This window comes from Lagopus muta, chromosome 4 (genome assembly GCF_023343835.1).
Source record: "Lagopus muta isolate bLagMut1 chromosome 4, bLagMut1 primary, whole genome shotgun sequence".
Lineage (NCBI taxonomy): Eukaryota > Metazoa > Chordata > Aves > Galliformes > Phasianidae > Lagopus > Lagopus muta.
The window spans coordinates 55184411-55209805 of record NC_064436.1 but is presented as its reverse complement, the minus strand read 5'-3'; the positions used below and the strand labels follow the sequence as shown (position 1 = coordinate 55209805).

General features: G+C 34.1%; 1 protein-coding gene across 10 annotated transcripts in view; it reads left to right on the top strand.

Annotated features, from left to right (window-relative positions):
* Nucleotides 1-24884, top strand: part of SLIT2 (slit guidance ligand 2) — a 245029-nt gene extending 220145 nt beyond the window's left edge. For 3 of the 10 annotated variants that reach the window (XM_048942468.1, XM_048942466.1, XM_048942467.1), the window contains 8 exons: nucleotides 5382-5475; nucleotides 7351-7488; nucleotides 8011-8251; nucleotides 8618-8748; nucleotides 12824-12978; nucleotides 16134-16422; nucleotides 20586-20797; nucleotides 21889-24883. In XM_048942468.1, coding sequence (XP_048798425.1) covers nucleotides 5382-5475; nucleotides 7351-7488; nucleotides 8011-8251; nucleotides 8618-8748; nucleotides 12824-12978; nucleotides 16134-16422; nucleotides 20586-20797; nucleotides 21889-22130 — 1502 coding nt within the window. In that variant the 3' untranslated portion in view covers nucleotides 22131-24883. Of the gene's footprint in view, nucleotides 1-5381; nucleotides 5476-7350; nucleotides 7489-8010; nucleotides 8252-8617; nucleotides 8749-12823; nucleotides 12979-16133; nucleotides 16423-20585; nucleotides 20798-21153; nucleotides 21246-21888 lie in introns of all 10 variants that reach the window. The other 7 variants (XM_048942472.1, XM_048942465.1, XM_048942474.1 and 4 more) reach the window with 6 other exon arrangements.
* The last annotated feature ends 511 nt before the right edge of the window (nucleotides 24885-25395 follow it).

Genomic DNA, 25395 nt, shown 5'->3' with positions numbered 1-25395 from the left:
CAAAAATTAAATTCTAACAGAATTTGCAGATTTGTGGTTGTAAATTGTATCTTACTGTGACAGTGAACAAAAATTTAGCATCAGTGTCCTTTGTACAGTAGATGTTTTTATTTTATTTTTTTCCAATAGTACAATCAGTACTTTAAGTATCTCGTTTTTTTTCTGCTTGTCAAAGTCAAGACTTAAACTGCAGCACTTTTCTCTATATAGTTTCTTAAGTAGCACTGTTGTTTTCCAACCATTCCTATAAGGCATTCAGTATTTGAGTCAAAAGTAAATGAACAGAGACTTTCAGTCAAAAACTAGATTAAAATACCTAATTGATAAAACAGAAAAAAGTCTGCAGAAATTGACTTGCAATATGTAGCAACCAAGATTGTAAGCTGAAACAAAGATAAATGTACATATGTCCTGCTATTCCAGTAATTATTCTGAAGTCCACAAAATGTATTTGGTATTTTAGCTTTGGAGCAATTGACAGGTCTTTCCTTTGTATTCTTTATCTAGTTTATATTCTAATATCATACTCAACTTTAGTAGTATGCTAGGATTACTAGTATACTAGATTTTAAGCTTGATTCTTCATTAAGTTTGCCTGTAATTTTCAATGTCCTCTAATATTAATCACCATTTTTATTAGAGCTCTTATATTCATTCAGAAATATTCTGGATCACATGGTATGACTATATATTTTAATTTATTGCCCAATTATTCAAAATAACAATGATGTAAATCATTTTTGCATCATTGCATTGTTCCTCATTATTTGTTGTACTGTATTTATATGTTGAGAAATCCAAAGTTAAGTTATTCTGTGATTTATAAGCTCATCATGTCATAAGAGTGAAATAACATATAGAGAGAAAACATAAACTATGAATCTAGGAATTTATGACTTTGGTTAGTTATCCAAGGGTTGCACACAACATGTCACCTGTACTAGCAGTACAGATAATAGAACATAATAGTACTGTCTGACTGTTTAAATCTGCAACACCTTCTACATCTTAGTAGAAATCTCAGTAAATATTCCAATTTTTCCTTGGAGGATTGCCTGCATTCAAATTGTGCCAATAATGAAGAGTTCCACTGGTTTCAGTGCTACTCCATACCAGGAACCAGACTGCATAGATTAATTAAACAGGATGTCTCATGAAAACAGTTACTGCTGATCCTAATTAAATTTTGGAAGTTTTTCATAGAATCTTTGATTTTTATCTACTAATTATCTAAAAAATAATAATCTGCTGTTTATTCTTCTACATCCAAAAATGTTCCTGTCTTCATCTTCTAAAACATGATTACTTAGCCATGCTCTTACAGCACCCTCAGTTCTAATGCTGTTAGGTGAATGGAAGAATGTACACACACATTGATATCAAGATTCCTGAAACCTAGACACTCTGTTTTACAATTGTTTTTCCGTTGTTATGTGTTATGATCTTAAAAACACTGCTTTTTTTTTTTTTTCCCCATCATTCTCTCTTCATTTCAACAAAATGATTTTATTCCCTTCACCTTTTGTCAATTCAATTCTGAATAATAAATAACAAATTGGTTATTCAGTATGCCAAAAGAGATGTTGCTTTACCAGGAACATATTCTTTGAAAGTCTGGATTCCATCTCACAAATTTTCACATTCTTTTTCTATCTACTTACTTTTCCTCAAGCAGTGATGTTTTGGTTTTGAGAAGGCTTCACTCAGAATATAAATCTGTTAACAGCGCAAATTAAGAACTAGCATTTAGGTTATTTTGGTTTGTTCTTCTGCTGATTATATTCTCATTGAAAAATTCAGTATCTGATGTAAATGTTTTGGATTCCATCTCAGATTTTTAGTTGTTTTTCTTTTCATTTATCCTGTGTGCAAGTCCATCATGAATTCTACTGACTATAATGACAGGGTTTGTAGTTCTTTTAAAACTGACTTTTTTTGGTTCAATAGGATTTTGTGCTTTCTCATACGTGATTCCTCACTACATGAACTGCCATGTTTATCACACCCTTACCTTGATTCCTATTTTCTCCGTTACTTTGTTCAACTAAAAGCTCCCTCCAATTATATGATTCTGGTTTATTTCACATTATGTACAATCTTCAAATGTAAAGACATACTTTTATTTTCTATCAGAACACGTACGTTCCTGTCTTTTTTAGAAGAGCTTTATTTTTTGGAATCATTGTTTCTGTTTCAGTCTATATGGACCTTTATACTGTAGAAGGTTTCCAAAGAGTACTGAAATAAAAGTGTGTCCATAATTTCAAAAACATTTAATGATGCTTGCAAAGCACTTGACTGTCGTAGGCCGGATAATATGACATTTATTTTACAATTTGAATTCGATATTTTTCAAAACTGTAAATATTTTTCCAGTCCCAAATGTCTAGGTTTGATTCCTAGCATGATATGCGAATTAAGACTTTTCAAGTGTCCCAGAACTTTTCATGAGGTAGTTCAGTTTTTAGTGTAGCTCTGAAGACACGTGCCATCAATTCATGACTACTAAAATGCAATGTACTCTGAAAAATCATGTATTTTAGAAGCACTTGGATAAAAAAAAAAAAAAAAGACAAGATTTATACACTACTCAATAATGCTATTTGCCCCACTTAAAGAAATTTCAAAGGTCTATGCAAACAGTAACCTAAGCGATGGCTCAATTTCTCTCCTGTATCAATGGCAGTTCCATGAATCAGTGGTGAGATTGTTTGCTTCTATAACACCAGCCCTAATTCTTCTTTTGAGAAGGTATTTTGCGGTTTTCCACTGAACTTTTATTGTGACTGTAACTACAGAGACTTTCTGTTTGAAAGATAGGCCCAATATGTCATTCTCGTCTGTGGTTTACTCTTGAGAAATCTTGGGAATGTTTAGAGAAGTTTTTTCAAAGTGTTGTAAACACTGAACAACTATATTTTTATCATTTGTAATTGGGTTGTCATTTCCTATGTTTTGAAGTTCTGCATTTAATTGTACATAGATTATACTCCAGAATAAGATATTTTTTTATGAGTATATAAAAGTATCTCTTGTTACACACTGATCTGTATAGAGATAAAAGCATTTCTAACTCATAGGAATGCATATAAGCTAAGTTAAAAATAATAATAATTTTAGGGTTTCTTTGTTCCACTGAGATCCCTGAAAATCTGAATTCTCTATTTAATGTTCAGAGATGTCTCATACTTAAATATTGATGGCCTTAAATATTGTAATGGCTTTCAGCCATTACAAGTTCTTCAGATTGACTAAATGCTATGTGAAGAATTACTTCCCTTTATAAATGCTTTTGTTCAAACAAAACCTTTTGAAAAGAGAAAGGGATGTGGGTTTTGTTTGATATATTGTGGGATGCTAAGAATCCCTGGTATTTCAGGATTCTTTGTGCACTGACCTAGCCATAACATTTGCACACTTCCAGACTAATAAGTCCATAGAGAGTTTGAAAAGGCTTTGAGGATAGAATTTAAATCCTTTCTATTAGTCATTCTCAGTGGCCTGTATTTGATCTTCATTCAGTTTCCTAAATATATTGACTAAGTCATATTGTTACTGACAGTTTTCCTGAGGTCTTTTAAGTAGGCTGTGCTTGAACACCATTGTCTTGTGTTAACCCAAAGCTTATCTGGTTTTGTATGGAAAATGCTCCACTTGCAAATTGGTAATGTGCTGTCATTAAAAATATATGTATATCTTTATAGAGAATCAGTCTGGATCTTTTCATGTATTTTTTTCTCTTGGATGACTGTGATGCACTTTTCTGACTGGTTTTGGCTTCTCTGTGTTTCAGGATGTTGAAGATTTCATGTCTTACAAACACATAACACATATGTTTATATGTTTCTATTGAATTATTATTCTTTGTTTCAGCTTTGCCTTTTTCTCTATCTCTGCTGCTAATGAGGACTGTTCCTCAATTCCAAGTTTTATTTATTTGTCCAGTGATTGAAATAAATCCTACTTATCTGAAGTTCTAGAAATAATATCTGAGATCATGAATAGTCACAGTGGTATGCTCATGATATGCAATCTTAAACAATGGTTCATAAGTACAATTGCTGTGAAAATGAAGGCCTTCTAGGGAGAATCTGTTGAACCTAACAAATATATATACATATGTATCCAGCACTTACCTACTCTTATTTTCAGTTCATCATCATTATCATGTGTATTTTTATAATGCTAGAGAAGTCCAACTAAGATAGAAGGTAGTTTCTGTGTGGTACTAGGGCCTCCAAGAACTCAACAAATAACAGCCAGAAACCTTATTGTTTAATGATATTAGTAGCTGATAAGCTTGTTCATAAACCTAAACACATTTGTATTTTGGAAGATAACATTCATTCATATGCTCATTCTAAAACTCTATTCCAGCGTTGTTATCCTGTACCTTCCTCCTTTTTTTCTAGTCCACCTGTTTTTATTCAAATTGTACCCCTAAATATTCTATCCTTCTTTTCCCATTTCTGCACTTGTGGTGATGCTGTCTTTGTCCCCAGTACTCTGCTGTCTTTCTGCAGATATTTATTTCTCATTACGACTCCTTTCAGTGGTGCTTAATGCCAAGACAAGAAGCAGTGGGCATAAACTGCAACACCAGAGGCTCCCTCTGAACACCAGGCTGCACTCCTGTGCTGTGTGGTGATGGAGCACTTGTAGAGACTGACCAGAGGCTATGGGTCTCCTTGGAGATTGGCTTGCTTGGACAAGGGTATAGGCACCCTGCTCACGGTGTCCCTACTTGAGTAGGGGTGTAACCACATGCTTCCAAACTCAGCTCCTTCTGTGATTCTGTGATCTAACTACACTGATGACCAATACTCAGAAAAGTAAAACCAGTGATACCAAGTATCGTGCTTCTTGAAGAAAAGTTTAACTTCATCAGTGAAGGCACTTTCTTATCAACTGATCTTTTCTTTCCCATTTTGGTGAACAGTTCTGTTTTCATACCCTCTTGACAAATGTCAAGAAGCAACCCTACTACCTGCATTGTTTCTATGAATCCTTAAATTCAGCAAGTACAAATAGTAGATAATTATGGTATATTAACAAGTGCAAAAAGTTGGAATGTTGATTAAGAAAAGTAGAAAGTAGAAGGCAAGATTTTGTTGTTGGATAATTGGAATTGTAGTGTCAGACAGTGATATTAACAGGTTGTTGTTCTTGTTTGATTTTTTTTATTTTTTTTTTTTAGAAATAGATTACTTGCAATACAAATCTGAATATTTCTGTGTGGAATGTATTCATTATTATACCGTTAAGCATGCTTTTTTTTTTAAGTTAATAGAAAAATTCATAGCAATTACTGAAAAAATAGAAACAGCTATTTTTGGGTCACTGCTGTTTTCACTGAGTTGAGAACATGTATTACTTTTCAGGTGAGCTCTGTGAGGAGAAACTAGATTTCTGTGCTCAAAACTTGAATCCTTGCCAGCACGACTCAAAGTGTATCTTGACACCTAAAGGTTACAAGTAAGTTTAAAATGTTGTCATGGTCCAGCTGCATCCAAATTTTTAGGATTTTTATCCTCCTCAGCATCTTTTGTTTTCTTTTAGTGGAAGGAAGTTCTGTTCTCAAAATTCAGTTATTACTAAATATTACAGTAGACTAGGCTCAGTTATTTTAAGGTAGATCTCCAGTATTATCTTAGATATGATTTACTTAATTAAAAGATTCTTAGCAGTTCAAGCTTCAACTAGAATTTGAAGAAGAACAAAATGCAGAGCAGTTAGTTTATATGATAGTCTATACAAAACCCTTTTAGTATCTTGGACAGTGGGAAAATAATTACATTTAATTGAAGTGGAATTATTATACTGCTGTCTGAGAAGTAATTATGGAAGAGGTTATTAGGAAGGAACACTGGAAGGTATAAAATAAAGTCCATTCCCAGGAAAGTTAATCTGTAATTACACTATATACTTATTACAATTAATTATGCACACTTCAAAGTGTTTTAATAGGCTTTAGGTTAATAAATCATAAGTACCTGTCTTACACAGTGTATGCTCTTGTGCCAGAATCAGGTTATCTATTATCATTACAAAAGCTTATGAAAAGACATGTTATTTAATATGAGGCAGAAAACATTCAACTATATCAAATATTCACATGAACACAAAATGTTCATTAAAAAAGTTGTCAATTGAAAAATAAAAAACTTGTTGGATTTAATTTTTTCTGCATTATGTTTATTATCTTCATGCCACTTCAGGAATCTAGTTTGGCATCTCATCCTTTACTACTCAGTTGATCAATCTTCTAAGTTAATTTCTGAGATTTTAAATCAGAAAATAACATATGCAGTAACTTCAAGAATGTGTCTCGCTTATTTTTATTAATAGCGTGCTTTACATTCTTTATTCCATTTTCTTGTTTACATATGTTGTTCAATAAATTTGGGATCTATTTTGTTAGAGTACTTAATTTAACATTACACAGATATTTGAAATCACTCTTGGCTCTTTAGAGCAAGTTTTAGTTGTAAGAGAAAACAACGGCAAGGGAGGAATCACAGGGTCTAATGAAATCAATCCATAAATCTTAATAAAAAAATATTCATGTGAATGTATGAATTAGTAATATTTTCCATTCATTTTTCACAGACTTCTGAGCATTCACTCAGTCTGAGAATATGAGAACTCCCTGCAGAACTGCTGCTAGCATTAACAATGAGAGTAAAATAAATGATAAATACAATGAAGTAAAATTAATAATAATAAAATAAAAAAATAATGTTGCCTAGTATTCTGACAACATAAAGTTTCTAGTTCAGTGAGAACTTGAGGGCTCAGGGCAGGGATGCAGAGAGTGTGTTTTGAGACTTACGTTAGTTCACTAACATCGAGCTATTTGTGGTAAATTAGGCTGGTTGAACTTCAAGGGGAAAAATAATGTGTTACCTTTGAATTGAATAAATGGATCTTTGGCCTATTGTTAGCTGTTCAGTTGGCAAAGAAATTATCCATCAGAATAACACAAACGTTGGATTACTTGTCTGTTTCAACAACTAAGCATATTGATTATTTTTAGTGTTCACAGCCACTTACAACATCCCTTAACGTTCTGCATTACTCATAAATTCAAAGAACTGTCAAAATGATTCATGAGGTCTCTCTGGGTTTTAAACCACAAATTATTTGATATAACGTCAAATAATGAGTAAGCATGTATAACTGGCAAACCTGGAAATGAAAATTCCCCAAATAATAACATGATTAAGGTACAAAGTCAGAGTAACATTTTAAAGTTTCAAGTTTTAAACAACCGATTAGTTCCTTACCTTTCACATTAACACTCAGTATTGTTAAAAGGCATTGTGTTATCCTTGCTTTTCTATTTTACAGATGTGATTGCACACCTGGATATGTAGGTGAACACTGCGATATTGACTTTGATGACTGCCAGGACAATAAATGTAAAAATGGAGCACAGTGTACTGATGCAGTTAATGGGTATACATGTATTTGCCCAGAAGGATACAGGTGAGGAAGATTAGAAAATAGTACAAGCATGTTTAAGGCCAAGTTGGATGGGGCACTGGGCAATCTGATATAGTACTTGGTCTTGGAGAAGGCTCTGGGGCGACCTCACTGTGGCCTTCCAGTACTTGAAGGGAGCATATAAACAGGATGGGGATTAACTGTTTACATGGGTTGATAGTGATAGGGCTATGAGGAATGGTTTTAAACTGAAACAGGAAAAATTTAGGTTAGATATTAGGAGGAAGTTTTTTACTTCCTCTTTACTTTAAATTACTTTACTTACACATTGTAACAGGCTGCTCAGAGAGGTTGTAGACGTCCCATCCCTGGAGGCATTCAAGGCTAGGCTGGACGTGGCTTTGGGCAGCCTGGTCTGGTGGCTGGCGACCCTGCACAAAGCAAGGGGATTGAAACTAGATGATCTTTGAGGTCCTTTTCAACCAATTCTATAGCTCTATGTGTATCTTTCTTGAGTCAGTCACGTTGTTTTTTGTAAATACTGATTTTTCTATTTGTATTTAGTGGCTTGTTCTGTGAGTTTTCGCCACCGATGGTTTTACCTCGCACCAGCCCTTGTGATAATTATGAATGCCAAAATGGAGCCCAGTGTATTGTAAAAGAGAGTGAACCAATCTGCCAGTGTTTATCAGGCTACCAGGGTGAGAAATGTGAAAAGCTGATCAGTATAAACTTTGTCAACAAAGAATCTTATCTACAAATCCCTTCAGCTAAGATACACTCCCAAACCAATATCACTCTTCAGGTAAGATTGCTTGTATTGAATCACAGAATCACAGAATTGATTGGAATATGGAAGTTTCTGATCTCGAAAACAGTATAAATGATCTTTTTTTGGTGTGAAAAAGTACCCCCATTAATCATCGGCTCATTTAAAGAGCTATTCACAGTTTGAGCAAAGAATAAATGAGAGTCACTAGAATAACTCTATATTCATTATGAAGTAGATAATAAGCTTATTGATAAGAAGAGAAAGAATATTGTTGTGTTGACCAATGAGGAATTTTACAGTAAAGTAATAGACTGTATCAGTAAAATGAGAGATTTACTTACTACAGCATTTTGATTAAATATTTTTCATTCTTTCCAATTGTTTCTTTCTTTTAATTAGATTGCCACAGATGAAGACAGTGGGATCCTGCTCTACAAAGGCGATAAGGATCATATAGCAGTAGAGCTGTACCGTGGTAGAGTGAGGGTCAGTTATGACACAGGATCTTATCCAGCCTCTGCTATTTACAGGTGAAGTTAGATTTAAAAAAAGAATAATAAAACTGAACTGGAACAAAAGATGTATTAATGGTATCTCAAAGTCATGTATTTTGAATAGATAGTTAAAAAGAAATACATTCAAATGAATGTATTGTCAGACATTTTGTAATTAAAACATACTGCCAGATATGTGATTTTTCTCAGAAGGTAACTCTCATGTGTCAGCATAATATATTATTTGATCCATTAAAACCGAGTAAAAGTTGGCTTTCAGTAGAATATATATATATGTTTGTGTAAAACTCACATGTAAAAGTGTTGTGTTTATTTTTTTTTTCCCAAGATGTTACTGCCAAATAATTTCCAAGTGTGCAGGGTAAAGTGCAGAACTGTACGGCACATGCAGAAATGAAATGGCAGTTTTTCTTCTGTTCTGTGTTAGGCATAAAAAGTGAGACTTTTCCCTGGCAGTGGAAAATTTGATTCTAAAAAAGTCACTACCCTTGAAAAATAAATGCCTTTTGCTCCCAGAGTCATCAAGAGACAGAATACACATCTGTTTCTGTAGTATAGATTTTCAGCTGTTTTAAGTGAAATTTATCTGATTCTCTGAAAAAAAAAAAAATATATTACCTGAATTTCCCAGGAGATTTTATATCTCTCATTTCAAGAATTTACAGAAAGACATTGCAAGCATGAGCAAAAAGACAACAGGGATCACCTCTTCTCCTTAATCTGTCCTGTTGTTGCTATAAACCCATTCAGAAGTAACTGGGAAGTTTTGAATGAGTTTTCCCTGAGTCTTGTTTTCTTCTGTAATTACACCTCTTACATTGTAAAACTTTATCTAGTGTTTATTTGTTTGCTGGAGGTTGTACTTAGCTGACATTGTTCTGTATTCTATTAGGGATTTAACACTGAAAATACATTATTTTTTAGAAATGATTGCACTCAATAAAAGTAATTTATTTAAGTAATAAATAAATATTTATTATTTATATAAATAATAAATACTTAAATTATTATAAATTATAATAAATTATACTTAAATAATTAAGTAATATATTTAAACTGTGTTTCCTAGTAGATTACTGAAAACATTCCACAGGAAAAAACAAACCGAAACATTTCACTATAATATAATACAAAGATGTTTAGTAAAACCATAGACTTTTACAATAAACATCTTAAGATTGTTTCTATTTTCTGATGCAGTGTATGATTTATGACTTCGTTTACAGTTCCATGGAATGGTTTAACATGTAGAAATAGTAACTGTATTTTCATTATATAAATTAAAATACAGAAAACAGACTCTATAGAAGATTTAAATATTTAACACAAATGTAATATTGCCAAAAAGAATAAGACAAGTGGTACCTCACTGAGCAAAGATGAGATATCTAAAACAGAAGCCAAAATAAGTATATATATATATATATATATATATATATATATATATATGTATACAGCTAATAGATTCAAATAGAAGTTTTGTTGTATAAATGGTAGTTAAGAAATGGTGTGTTGAGAAGGACTCAAATGGGAACTATAAAGCCTGCAGAAATGCTTGTAGTAGGAACAAAACAGTTACAAACAAATGATTTATTCATGATAAATACAGAGAATGAACAGTAACAGCAGTCTAGCTGAGTAGAGTGAATGAAACTGCTTTGCCAGTGGGAGTTTATTGAAGAAAGAGCCATAATCCCAAAAGCAGTCAATCTGAGTAACAACATGAGATGACGATGGTGCCTAGACCAATAAATAACATTAATTGATTGGGGATGCTTTGTTTGGGAAAAGTTGAATCACTTAAATTTTGTTCTATCTGGGCATCTATTTTAAAATACTAAATGTTTTTTGTGGGTTTGGGGTTGGTTTTTTTTTTTTTTTCCATAAAAAAAGAAACCTATTTGTTCTATAAAGCCACTTGCAACATATATTTACCGGGAAAATATGAATATTTCTTCTTGAATTACTATTCTTATTCAGAGCTCCAGAAACCTTAAATCAATTTTTCTTAGAGCTTTCCACTAGGATCTGTGCATTTCACTCTTTATTCTCCAGTGGGAAATGTGCTAGAAGTTATGTAAGTGCATTGGCAGGAACTATTGCACAAATATGCTTTGTGCTTAGTTCCCCTTTAATTTAAACCACCCTTACCTAGGAGGGCTCCTCTTTCTACAGTATTTTTTTTCTTAACTGGTAAAACGGGTAAAACTAGAAGCTTTTAATGATCACTCTTAAGAGAGATGCATTCCCTTTCCACATTGTTTTATACATCCCTAGAATGACCTCCTGCTATAAAAACACATGTTCTGTGTTGCTCTCATCCTTGTAAATGTGATAGCGTGAAAGGTCCTTAAGTTGTAAAGTGGCGTTAGCTGCCTTGGAATAAAAACATTATATTAGGGTTTCTTGTTTACTTAAGTCACAAAGTCACATCCATTTTTATTTATTGACACAACTCCTTTTTCCTAGATTCACTGAAATGTGTTAAATATGTTAATCCTGGCAGATTTCATGTTGCTTGATCACAGGAAACAACTTCTTAATAAATTGAATAGATCATACATTTTAGAAATATTGAACTTCAGTCTGTTTCTTTCCCACATGGAACCTCTTGGTCATTCCTCCTCCTTCCAAAAAGTGCTTATTCTGCCAGTGTCTACACTGTGCATTTGCGTTTTTATGTAGAGCTAAATTTATTTAAAGCATCATGCTACTATGCAGAACTTGTATCCTTACTGATCTGGGCCTGGATAGCTGAAGTTTGTAATAAATAGCTGAGAAGCTGCTTAATGTGTCACAGCTGTAAACAACTATGTGAGCACTTCTGAACTGTTCCAGGAAAAAAGCACTTAGGTTAATGAAAGCATCACTAAGGATGTTAAAAGTTAATTTGTTTGATTTTTGCCCTGAGATTTAGGAAGCTAATCCTTTTCAACTATACTGCTTTTCTAATGAGAAGAGCTCACTGTCTGTAAGATTGTTCTGTCCATCTCAGACTAACATCATACAATTGGTTCATTTAAATTACTTTTCAAAGGCTTAAGCTAACTTGTTTGATGGTATTCTGAAGCAAATAGATGCTGTCATGGGAATGGTAATAATGTCTGGTCCCTGGACTACAGCTTATTGTCATAACTTCCATCCAGTCACACATTAAGCTCCCAACTCTCCAGTTGAAAATGAGCTAGAAGTAATTTAAGTACAATGATATATTCAGTCCCAGAACTATTGAGTTCTGGGACCTTTCTCTCTGATGTACTTAAACTGTGTTTAAATATTCGCTGTGTAATATCGAGGTCAGTAAGCACTGACAGACATTTCTTGTGCTTAGTAACATTAATGTGTAGGCTTGTGCTTGCACAGCATAAGCACCATGCTTGAAACAAGCCTTCTCTGCTTGACATGCTTCAGGCATTTTACTACTAGTGGGTTTGTATTCTTTGAGTAAGAAGAAGGAAATGGTGTACAAAGGCAAGAAAACAAAAAAAACTTACAGTATTTATAGTGCAAGCCAGAAGATGAACGCAGAAATGACCAGGCCTGGTAAACAACACAAATTATTTTATTGCTAGCATCAGTAGAGCTGCCTGGATCAATGATATGATTTTGTCTGGCAGGACTAAGATTAGACGCAGTTCCATATTCCATTAAACTAAGTTTATATATCACTGGAGTCAACTCATTCATTCCTACTTGAAGAATATGTAAACTCACCACTGTGCAACCTGTAGGATAGGATACACAAATACATGGAGACTAATAAGATCTTTGCACAAAGTTTTTGTGTTTGGCTTCCTGCCTAGTAAATGCAGTTCAACTGTTTAGAATATCAGCTGTTACACAGTTCACGATTTGATAAGAATGAATAAAAATTGGCTATTAGTAATTTCAAAACGTATTACTAATAGAGTGTTATTGAAGGGTTACTACACTGTGTTAGCTCTTATGTATGCATGCAGATAAATCTAGCTTTCTGGAAACTGCACTCTTGAAGAAGTTTTGTTCTGAAGCTGTGTTAACTGTCAAAGAGAAAGATCAAAATCATTCTAACCAGAGCATCAACTGTTGCAAATTAACGTTTATTTTGCAGTGTGGAAACTATTAATGATGGCAATTTCCACATTGTGGAGCTGCTAGCCATGGATCAGATTCTGTCTTTGTCTATTGATGGAGGAAGCCCCAAGATAATTACCAATTTGTCCAAGCAGTCCACTTTGAATTTTGATTCTCCACTGTATGTCGGAGGTAAGAGGATCTTACTGCTTCTACATTTAGTATTGGCTAATTTGACTGGTTATATGTGTTAATAAACATATGGTAGGAGACTCATTCATGAAGACAGCACCTGAAAAAGAAGCATGAGCTGAGCCATTATCTCAATAGCTTCAGTTTGAAAAAATAGTATTGGAAAAGTGGCTAGTACCTTAAAAATAAAAATGTCCTTCTACCTAGAATTTAGTTGAAAAATAAAGCATGTCTTCATAAACTGCATCTATTGTCAGTCAATTTCTCTTATAAAACCAAGTAACAAAAGCCTCAGTTGCAAATAATGAGGGATTAGATGAATTTTGTCTCTTTCCTACTCTGTCCTGTAAACATTTATTTATTTTGGGGTCAAATCTTTCTGTATTTGGTTATTGCCTCCTCCCATCAAAAATGAAAACAAGTACAAGATATGATTCAGCATTAGTCATATTCCTCACACTAGCAGAGAAATGACCATCATCACATGTATGAATCGCCTTTAAAATTCCATTATATCACAGATCTTCAAAGGAGGATTGCTTTGTGGAAGTATGTCTGCATGTCTGTTTTTTCATGTGTATCATTTCTGAAGTGTTATTTATGTAATGTACAGTGTCACGCTTTTTGAAAGGAGGGAAAGTCCTATAATCACACTGTGTGCTTGCTTACTTGTATTGTCAACATCTATTTGTTGTTTAATGACTGCTAAGAATACTGAGATGAGAGCAGAAAGATTGCCCTATCTGTTATGGGCATCTAGTACTGAAATGATTCTGTACATTCAAGTACAGACATTCATTTTGTTCAGTGTTAACACTCACTTATGATTTATGACATACAGTTCTCTTACTTGCTTCTTCATCTAGCAGATGTGTCTTCATTAGAAGACATATTAATCTGTGTAATCATCATGAATTATCAGAAGAAACAATTTTTAGAAATGACTTTTTCTTCCAGTGGTCTGGTTCCTAAGAGCAGGAGTCTCTTTCAACATGCAACGTATGCTTTAGAGTTATCCTGTGTTGCTTCTATTTCCTCACATTCAGACTCCAAGCAGAAAATCCTTCCAGCTGTCATAGAAAATGTTAATCCAAAACAGAATGAAAGCTGCTATTAGGAGCACATTATATTATTATTTGTAGAGCAAAAAATAGTAGACATGTACTCATCTGTTAAACTTTTATGTTCTCTATCTATATTTGTATATTCATTATCTTCAAAATTTTTGAGACGGTTAAAATCCACTCTTTCTTCATTATTTTACTTATCTTTTTAGATTCATTCATTTTTTTCATAGTCTATCTAGAATTTTTGAAGAATTTGATCACACATATCCTTCAGTTACGAACTCAAATTCTCACTAGAATTCTTGGCAGTATTCTTATCTTTGCCAAAGTCTTCGTTTGACACCTATACCATCATGTAACTTACACTTGCTCTTGTCACCTTTCTGTTAAAATGGCATTTCTGGTAAGCATCACCTCAGCTGGCATGATGAATGAAATTCAGACTTGACAGCAAGCCCTTTTACCTCTCTCTTTTTTTTTTTTTTTTGACGAAGTTATTCTTGAGTGACAATTATTTTGGTTGGTTGGGAATGCGTAATTTGATCTAATTTTTACAGAAAGAATTTATGCAACTTTTTAAACATTTTTTCAACTGTATGTCTTTTTTGAGATCAGACTACACACATTAGATATTTTCAGTCTATCTGTAACGATTCCCAGTATATCATACTGAAAGCCCATGGCTTTTGGTAAGAAGTCCAAAGGGACAAACTTTCTTCTCAAAAAGTCTTTAATGGAGTCACAGCCTTCAGTGATACTTCACATTTTTCTTTCAGAAATTAGAGTACATTTTGCCAATTGTGTGTGGCACCTTGTTTCAGAGAAGTCCGTATTTCTGACACAGACACAGCATCAGCAGCTTTTCATTTGCAGGCACTCTGCTCTAACAGCATTTTAATGAGATGGTCATTTTAACTGTTATTGTATTGCTGTTATCTAATAGAGCTCTTACCATCTGCCATCTTCAGCAGTAAATTTTGTAATTTACCTGTAGCAGGTTCTGTGACAAAAAACTTCAAGGAAGAGGAAGGAGGAGAACAATGCCAAAGCTACAACCTTTCAGAAAATTCAGCTGAAATATGTCGGCATCATTTCTGTGGCAGATCTTCTCAACTGATAAAAGAACCTTTGTCTAAAACTTGTCAGAGAAATATTTTTAAAGAAAATGAGCAGCATTTGCACACCATTTGGCCTTCTAACACTTTTCAAAATGTGGCTAATAGTTTGAGAAAATGGAAATTAGTGATTGTTTGTAGTTTGAGTCCTTTAATGTAATAGCTCCCAGCCTATGTTATTAGCTGATGAGATCAGAGAACATTAAGCTCTTAAGCAGTATAGGTACAGTATTATTCATTTATATCATCACTGAAAAGTAGCCTGATGAAATTACAATAACCTCTAAATGAAAGGTTTACTTCATTCAGTTGTATGGTTCCACATTATTCTTTACTATTCGTTCTGAGAAGCCACATAAAAGCATTAGATCTATTAGATTACATAGTTAAGGAGAAAGGATGCAGGACATCAGCTCTTTAGTTGTTATGTTTCTAAGTACTGGTGTTAATACTGCTAATTTTGCCTATAAATATACCTGTGCAGCTAATAACTTAATTTTTTTTAGATAAGCAAATTGGTTTTTTAATGCTCAACACACTGTATGCTAACTCCAAATCAATGACCTGCTGTTTCTGAATTGTTCAGGATCTGAACATCTTGCTATGTGATTTTTGTAAGATACAAAATATTTTGTTTTTTAAAGATGCAGATAGTGTACCATCCCAGACTTAATTGCATTGGGTCAAACAGTCATGTATCTGACTTTTCACCAATTGTGAGCTTCCCGCATTAACTCCTACATCCATCACTTAAGCTGACGCTAAAGACATGTTGTTTTGGAGTTGGTTTGCATGCATGCTTGACAACCAGGACAATTTCCAAATACTAGCTCATTACTCATCCTTGTACGCTGAATCAAACATAATTACATAGGGAGAAGCATACTTTTATAATGTCTTTAAAAACAGGTAATATGGTATAGAAAACTGTACCAAAAATTACACTGATTATTTGCTGTTATTAATTTCCTAGGCATGCCTGTGAAAAATAACATTGCAGCCCTACGCCAGTCTCCAGGACAGAATGGCACAAGCTTCCATGGCTGCATCCGTAATCTGTATATCAACAGCGAACTCCAGGACTTCAGAAATGTACCGCTGCAAGTGGGAATTCTGCCAGGTTGTGAGCCTTGTCACAAGAAAGTTTGTGTGCATGGAACGTGCCATGCTACCAGCCAGTCAAGCTTTTCGTGTGAGTGTGAAGGAGGATGGACTGGACCCCTCTGTGATCAACAAACTAATGACCCATGTCTCGGAAATAAGTATGTGCTTCCTCAAAACAGAGCAGTAGTGTAATATGTATACAATTTTCCTCTTGTGTTTTGTTTTGTTTTGTTTTTTTAATACAATTTTACAGTTCAGTAAGAAACAAAATATGCTGGACATGTAAAAGTGAAAACAGCATCCAATTAGGTTAAACTTAATTAAAAAAAAAATGTAGGTGAGCAAATAAACACATCACACAGAAGTTCTGCCTAAAGCCTTAATGTGGGATATGATTGCAATCTGTGTTCTTAATACACTTCTGACTAGTTCTGTAATGAATTACAGGGATGCAAGTGCAGCTATTGGTATGAAGTTTGATACAAGCATCACTTGGAGGAACTTGCCAAGTGGAAAAAGGCTACTTTTTATCAGAAAGTACCATTCTTATTATTAGTGTGTTTATTTAATTCTTTTTGATGTCTTACTATTTAATAATTTTTTTAAACTTATCCAATCTGATAGCTTTATATTTCTACAATAACCCCACATTTTGGCTAATTTCTACCTTTATGGTAAACTTCTGCTTAAGTACATGTGTGTTAATTCTTCTTTCAGACTTAACTAGAACATTTTTAGTTGGATGTTTTAAGTACGTTTATACAGCTGGTTTTGTGTATATATATATATGTGTGTGTATCTATATAAAGATATAGATACATAAGTATGCATATATGAAGTATTTATATGTGTGTTCATCTTATAAATAGTGATGTTCAATTTGTTGGTTCATGATCTCCCAGCACAAAAAGATCAGAAACTTCAGAAGTTCACAGTCCTTCACAGTGTTGGTCAAGTGCAATAAGATGTCACTCTGTTGACCCTTACCACTGTCCTTGCCACATTTTTTTTTCCGAAGGTCCTGCCTGGATTTTTTTCAGTGCTCTGATCTACACAATTTTTTTACTTTTGAGGACCAGTGCCCTATCTCTTCCTGGAGATTCTAATAAGATGATTTTCAGCTCCCATATAAAGTGATGTTTAAGTGATGTTTTGACACAGCGTGCATTGAGAGTCTCACCTTTTAATGCTTTATACACTAATGAGGGTGCTTTGTTTACACTGTTTACAGATTGTTTCAGTGCTATCCATGTTTCAACTCTTCCCAGAGCCATAGCAGTGAAATTTTGAGAGAGATCATCGCAGCACTAAGTTGTTTATGAGTCTTTTTCTTATGCTGTCCTCTTTCACAGTATCTTAAGAGAAGAAAGGGAGTCACAGCAGGTTAAAAAATATAAATGCTGAATCTGACTCTCTTACATCTATTGTATACTTCAGTAGCCAAAATCAATATGGAACCATCATGTTCTATAAGTGAATTCTAAGAATTTCTTTAAAGTATCTTCGTAATATTAGATTGTTTGTGGATTTTTGCAACTGAACACATGCCCAGTCCGAATGTTTCTTGTAATGAATTAGAAAACTTGGCAAGTATCAGATGCATACAATTTGGAATTTCTTTCAAGGATGAAATTGAGAACAATAGTAGTATTTTGCTAGATCTTGCAAATACTGTTTTTGATTCAGCTGTATACAGTGCTGTGAGCTTTTAAGAGAGAAAGACAAACAAAAAACTATTTCTTTGGAATGATGGAGGTTTTTATTGTTCTTTTGTTCCTGGGGAATTTCTCTATTTCCTGATGCATCTCTTAAATCCTATCTGATAAATAGATGCCTTTTTTTTCCACCTAGTGCAATATAATGTTTCCACTTTATCTGTAAACAGAATTGTAGCTGTGATCTGTTTTGGAAATGTAGAGAATCTCTTAGAGGTCTTGCACACCATGAAAAAGCTTAAGGCTTTGATTTATTTTATGTAAACCCAGGTGTTTGAGTTAGGAACGTATTGACCAATGATTGCTCTCAAGTCAGTAAAGGAAGAAACATTTCTTGGGAATAAAATAAGCTTCATATGGTTTAATAACATTATGGACAAGCTTGTTTCTCTTCATGAGTGTGTAGGGAGCTTATGGCAATTACAAATGTAACAAATGCCTGACATAGGTACTAAAATTAGATAAGCTGAAACTGTGCCTGAGAGTTTGCACTTAGCTTGATGTTCCTTTCAGTGCAGTCTGAAGATGAAATTTAGGGCTTCAAAAAACAGGTGGAAGGAAAAGTGAGAGAATTGACATTAGCTAAGATTTAATCATCTTTAAGCCAAGTAAAACTCTACCAAAAATCCTGACACAGATTGGTTTGATATCTGAAACAGCCTGTATAGAATATGACATGATGTCGGTGTCACCTGAGTAGCTTCAAAGATCAGATGTCCACAGTGTGGTTGTTTTGTGAGTGGCAAACACAAGGAAGGCTAAATGAAAACTAGCTGCTTTGTGACACTGTCTAAGCCTCCAACTTTCAGTTGCTTAATCTAACAGTCTAGAATATCAGACCACAGAAACAATTTTAAATTCTTTAGGAAACATAATTCCTTCAGAAGTGCAGACTCTTGCATAATGGAGAACTTGGAGGTGCGTAAGCTACTAGTTAAGTTTTACATTACTTAGAGATTAAGTGGATAAGTGAATGGAGGCTGTGTGTTGTGCCTTCCATTTGAATCTCCTCTATGGATTGTCTTGCTATACTCTTTGTCCTTGTAGTCGCACCATGCTAAAACACGTGCATAGAATTAAGCATACAGATAGGTAAACTGTAATATGGCTGTCTTTGGTGGGTGGAACTTGGTGATGTTTACAAGCTGAAGCAAGCTTTTAATAGTTCATTCAGGTTTGTTGAACTTAAAATTTTGTGCACTCTTGGCACTTTTACCAAATTTGTTATGGTATTGAAGGAGTAGAGTACAAAGCAAAAAGTTACTAGAAATACAGACTGTTACATACAAAATTTATAAATGAGATGTTTTTAACAGTGCTCTTTTTTTTTAACTATGAAATGACTCTTTTTCTTCCAAGCTGAAACAAAGTATTTTGTTTTCGATCAAATACAATTTCTTTCTCATCTGAAGTGTCTCATTTATTTACGTATTTATTTAGGTGGTTGCCACAAACAGCTAAGGAGGCTGAGAGCTCAGAGATCTTACAATGTGGAGAGGAGTAACATTAGGGTGAAAATGACCGTGAGTGTCAGGGTTGCATTTGTCCCTACAGAGGAATCTTTGCTGTCTCCCTAGGAAACAATGTATAGATAGAAGACTTGTGTACAAGGGAGCAGTAAAAGGAAATAACGCTATATAGGAAGAAAGGTATTGACTCTGTGTCACCAAATCAGAAAAGCGAAGTGATTTTATTGCAAGTCACTGGTAGTCACTGGTGATGTTTTCATCAGCAGATGAATTCCCCTAATCCTCTGATTACACACAGGAACAGATAATTAAACATCCTCCTTTTGGGAGATACCATCTCCCTCTCACAAAACTAAGACAAGCTACATATTCTATATATCACAACTTAGCAGCTCAACTCAGATCCTTTTTGTCTAATGGCAAGATTTGAGTTTGCCACAAACATTTACAAGAGACCAACCGAGAGATTAGCTGATTAAAAACACTCAGGTAAGACCTGATAATCTGCAACGTGATCTAGCATGACTTTCTGCATGAGGACTAGCTGAGCACTGCTAGCGCATACATTATGTGGCCATGCTGCTGGCAGTTTTCAGTGCGAACTAATGCATTTGAAGGGGGGACGTGTTCAGCTTTGAAGCTTCCATTGCTTGTATCAGAAGAGGTTTAGCTGGGAAGTGTCTGGTCTTTGTGCTGGGAGCCCATACTTCATAAGTGACAGTATGATTATTTTTTAATGAACAAGAACCAAAATTTCAGGTGAGTATCCTTTCTCTCTATCTAATTCTAATGGATTACACTTGGACTGAATCTTGCTGTGCTCTTGAAAGCATGCTAAAAATTTAGATAGACAGAAAGTGTTGACTTGAGTAACTGTGGCCTACAAATTATTCCATAACACATCTACAGCGGTTGCTTTCTGATGAGACAGGGTTCTGTAGTGCAGCTTGTTTTGTGTAAAACTGCATACCAATTATAAACCCTTACAAAGCACTTCACTGCATCTCACTAAAAAGTCTATTAGAAACAAAAGCAATTTCTTCTGAGTACAGTCCAAAGTACTTGTAGTTAATGTTGCTTAGCCTGAACTTTGATGAATAATTTATTTTTATTCTCTTGGGCTTGTTTCCCCTGTAGATGTGTGCATGGTACCTGCTTGCCGATCAATGCGTTTTCATACAGTTGTAAATGCCTGCAGGGACATGGGGGAGTCCTCTGTGATGAAGAGGAAATGCTGTTTAACCCCTGCCAATCCATCAGGTGTAAACATGGCAAATGCAGGCTTTCAGGACTTGGGAAACCATATTGCGAATGCAGCAGCGGATACACGGGGGACAGCTGTGATAAAGGTAAAAAAAAAAAGTTCAAATATGTTATTGTTTTGGTCTCACAAAATAAGTTTGTTTTATTAAAGCATGAACAGCCAACAACATTACCAAGTTTTTTTTCTCCACAATACACACATTTGTTGCTTTTTTTTTTTTTTTTTTTTTACCATAAGAATTTATCTCAGTGAGAAAAGAATCAAACTTTTCCCATGAATTTATTTACATTTTGGATATTTTTTCACCAAATGTTTTGCTGTGAAAACTTTTTTTTTTTTTTTTTTTTTTGCCTTTATTCAAAAACACATTTTTACTATATTTAACTACCTTTTACCTGCTATCTTTCTGTATTTATTGTTTCTCTGCCTTCTGCAACTGAGAAGCCAAATCCAATGATTCTGCTCCTAGTTTTATCACAAACTCTACTTTTGACCTCTCAGCTTCAACTGATTTATCACAGCGAATTATGCAGGTGAGATGGATGAAAACAGGATGACTTTTTCCCCTACCTTTTTCCTTTGTCTATCAAAGTTCTCCCTCTCCCTCTGTTTCCCTTACCCCAGATGGCATTTATTTTGTATTGTAAGTAGATGTGAATAGAAGAATATGGTTGTAGAACTTCTAACAGATGTCGCATTTTTTGCTGGTTTTATACCTCGGTAATTTATGAAGTTAGTGGAATGTAACTTGTATTAAATAACAGATTGAATAATATTAAACTCCAGGTCTAATAAATTAAATTGCATGCTCTCTGAAACATTTTCCTATGATAAACAGAACCAGCTGCTAGCAATGTAAGAACAGAAGATGTGTACTTTTATAAAAAAGGAAAAGATTTAAGCTTCCAATTTTCTTGTCATTGTAATAGCTTTGTATTTATGGTTTACATATACATAATATAAACTTATCTGAAAATAAGAGGTGTAGGAAATAAAACTCAGCATTAATCAAATTATGTTTGATAGAACAACTAGTTTCCGTTATGTGTCTGAGCCAAAGTAAAATGCCACTTTCAACTGCATTTAGAAATAGAGCATCTTCTTCAGCAATGTCAAACATTCTTTGACCTGTATCCCAGAAGCACCTCTCTTATTTTAAATGTTTTTTTTCTGCAGAAATCTCTTGTCGAGGGGAACGAATCCGAGATTACTACCAAAAGCAGCAAGGGTATGCTGCGTGCCAGACGACCAAGAAGGTATCGAGACTAGAATGTAAAGGGGGATGTTCAACCGGGCAGTGCTGTGGACCACTAAGGAGCAAGAGACGGAAATACTCTTTTGAATGCACTGATGGGTCGTCATTTGTGGACGAGATTGAAAAAGTGGTGAAGTGTGGCTGTACAAATTGTCCCTCCTAAGTGTTCCTGTCACACTTGTCTTTTGAAAATGTTGTATACTTATTGACCGTGTCGGACTAATTAATGCTTCATAGTGGAAATATTTGAAATATATTGTAAAATACAGAACAGACTTATTTTTATTATGAGAATAAAGACTTTTTCTTCATTTGAAAAAAGATTCAAGTGCTTGAACTGAGACTTCTCATAACCAAGAGGAGCTTTGAAGAAAAAAAAGACCTGGTAACATTGCAACAGTGATGGGAAACTTAACTACTTTTAACACGGATTCTTCTTTATAACATGCTGAAGATACACTGACACTATACATACGTGACTTTCAACTTAACAGCTCAGAGATGAAATGTTGACCAGAAAATGAGTCTTGTTTTTTCATTTTTGTATCAGTATATTTTATTGTCTTGACAGACCATACCAATCACTTACCTATGGATGAGAATGCATACAGAGATAATAATTGTATGAAGTACATTTTATCTTTCGGAATTATTAAGCATCTTGAGAAGATGAGGTCCCATTTAGTGGATGGGAAATGGGAGATATGAGAATATACTATAATCCTGAAATCTCCTGATGATGTAAACTTTTATGTCAGCATGTTAACAAAAGAAGCATACAAAAAGTGTTTATCTGCCCTTTTCCAGTATTAATTTTTTGTAATATAAATGTTTGGGGGATGATAAAAATAGATTATTGATGGATAAATTAGTAATAATATGGATTTCTGTTTCTATGAGTTCTAAAAACAACTCTATACAGTATTCGGTTTCATTGAGAAATATTTATTGTATCGAAGTACATTGTACTTAACCCTCCTAGGTCATCCCTTTTACTGTTTTTCAATGCTTTAATATATATTAATTTATATTTGTCCCAGTATTTTTGTATTTTTTTTTAAAAGAAAAGGACTTAAAAATCAGGATTTTTTGCAATAGAACTAACGTAGCATGTCGTCTTGGGGTAAATGTTTTTGGTCTGTTCCTCCCGTTCCCTTTCCCCTTTTCTTTTCCTTAGAATCTGACCACTTGGTGTCACTGAATCTGAAAGTGATGACAATCTGCAGTTTTCACGTACAGCAGATATTCAGGACACCTTCCACAACCCTGTAATGTGTGACAGAAAATGTCTTTTACACTAGGTGGCAATTGTAGAGAAATTAATTTTCCCTATATACAGTACTTACAGAAAATGAGATGGCATGTAGAAAATGACATTAGAAGGTAGATCTTTATAAATTAATATTCCCATGGAACCCTTTACCTTTTTTTTTTTTTTTTTTTAAATAAAGAAAAAAAGAAAAAAGGCTGTGCTATCAAGAACTGTGATTTTCCCCAAATAATAAAGCTACTTTACTGCCCTAATGTTCCCCACGTTAACATGTTGCTGCTAAATTATAATGTAGAATTGGTAATCATTAATAGTGGGTTGTGTTCTTCTTTCAGTAAAACCCAGGGTACCCTGTAAAAATGCAGATGTTTTTCAATTTTATTTTATTATTTTTTTTACAAAAAAAAAAAAAAAAGTTAGGTGTACATGTGTAATGCAGTGTGCTTTGTCTTATTTGGACTGATATCAGTAATGCTACTGATGTTTGTAAATTAAACAGATATCTACTTCACTAACTGCTTTTATTTGTATTCTTCTAAAAAGTTCAAATTGTCTAACAGCCTTTAATTAAACACTTGTAGTTGCAAACAGTATTTGGTATAAAGACAAAAAAAAAAGAATTAAACCCAACTAGTTCTAGTGTATTCATTGCTGCAAGTCTGAAGGAGTCACATTGTAATTATTGCACCTACAGGCAGGGACATCTGAGAATGTCAGTTCCTTATACACACAGCAGAACTCATAGCAAAATTAACTAAAGACTTATTTATAAGTGAAATGCACTGGGTGTAAAGGCACATCAAGTCTATGCTGGTATTTTAATGATTATAAAATTGGCAACTTGGCAGTGTTAAGTAACTTGATTCTTCAGAAAGCTTTATTTTCACTAATTTTGAGCTAAGCATTTTAAATTTCAGCTATTAGATGGATTGGATAGTATACTTTAAAAGGTTTCATTTCTGTAATGTAATTTTTGCATACACTGCTGTATATTTATTTTTCTTAGTCTACCTTAGAAACTGTCTAAATATCAAATGAAACTGCCTTTGACGTGAAGCCTTCTTTTTTGTTCCTGTGACTTCTAGTTAATCTTCCTTAAGTACTCAAAGCTTGCAGGAAAAAGTCTTTTTGCAAAGTACTACTTAGATAGTATTCTTGGAGAAGCAGTATAACTTCTCTGTGTACAACCAAAATGCTTGTACCAAGTGCTTGACTGCTTTCTGTCTTACTGACAGAGGAAGAGGAGCAATGTTATTCAAGCTGTGCTAGCAGATACAATGATCCAAAGTGCATCAAGGCTGGGATTTTGTGTGTGTGTTCTAAGCAGAAGCAAAAACTAACAAACAAAAAAACTTTAAGATTTAATTTCAAATCAAACAAAAAAAAATTGCACCTACAAGTACCTTTCTGGAAGATACAAGGCACTGCATCCAACTGTGACTTAGAAACTGGAACATCCCTATATTTTCACCAATGAAACTCCTTAAGCACCTACAAAGCGTGCCACTGTTTATGATGTAGCACAGCTCTGTCATTTCTCAGTGGAATGGGTCATCCTGACACATTTATCATCCCTCAGTTGGATTTCCTGTAACGTGGCTGTAATAGTAGACCGTCATGTACAGATATACCTTGAAGGTGAGCTGGGGATCTGAGGGAATTGTAGCTTTAGGCAAAGTTAACACAGCAGAAGATTTAGTTCAGTGCAGAATACTCCAGGCATACAACTAAAGGAGGTAACAATGATGCAGCTTTTAACACCATGTTCAGGGATTGAGTTTCCCTCCTGAAGTCTGTGGCCTGCTATAGGAATCAGTCACATATATTATGCTTTTAATGTATTGAAGAAAATGCACAAACTGCATTGGGTTGGAAAGACAAGGTTCAGTACATTTCCCTACTTTATAAGTTTTGTTTTTCTTGATTTCTTATGAAAAAAAAAAAAAAAAAAAGAATTTGTGTTAACTGAGATTCCATCGTTTTTCTGCCAGTATTCTTAAAAGTAATTAAAAGCAAAAGCACAAGAATGCCCCTTAATTTGTAATGGCTCATGTGCAGCTCCTAATGTCATCTCAGATGATAAAAATGTGAAAGAACATGGAAAAAAAACTATTCTTCTAAAATGAAAGAGTAAAAAAAGGCATTGTTTTTTTGTTAA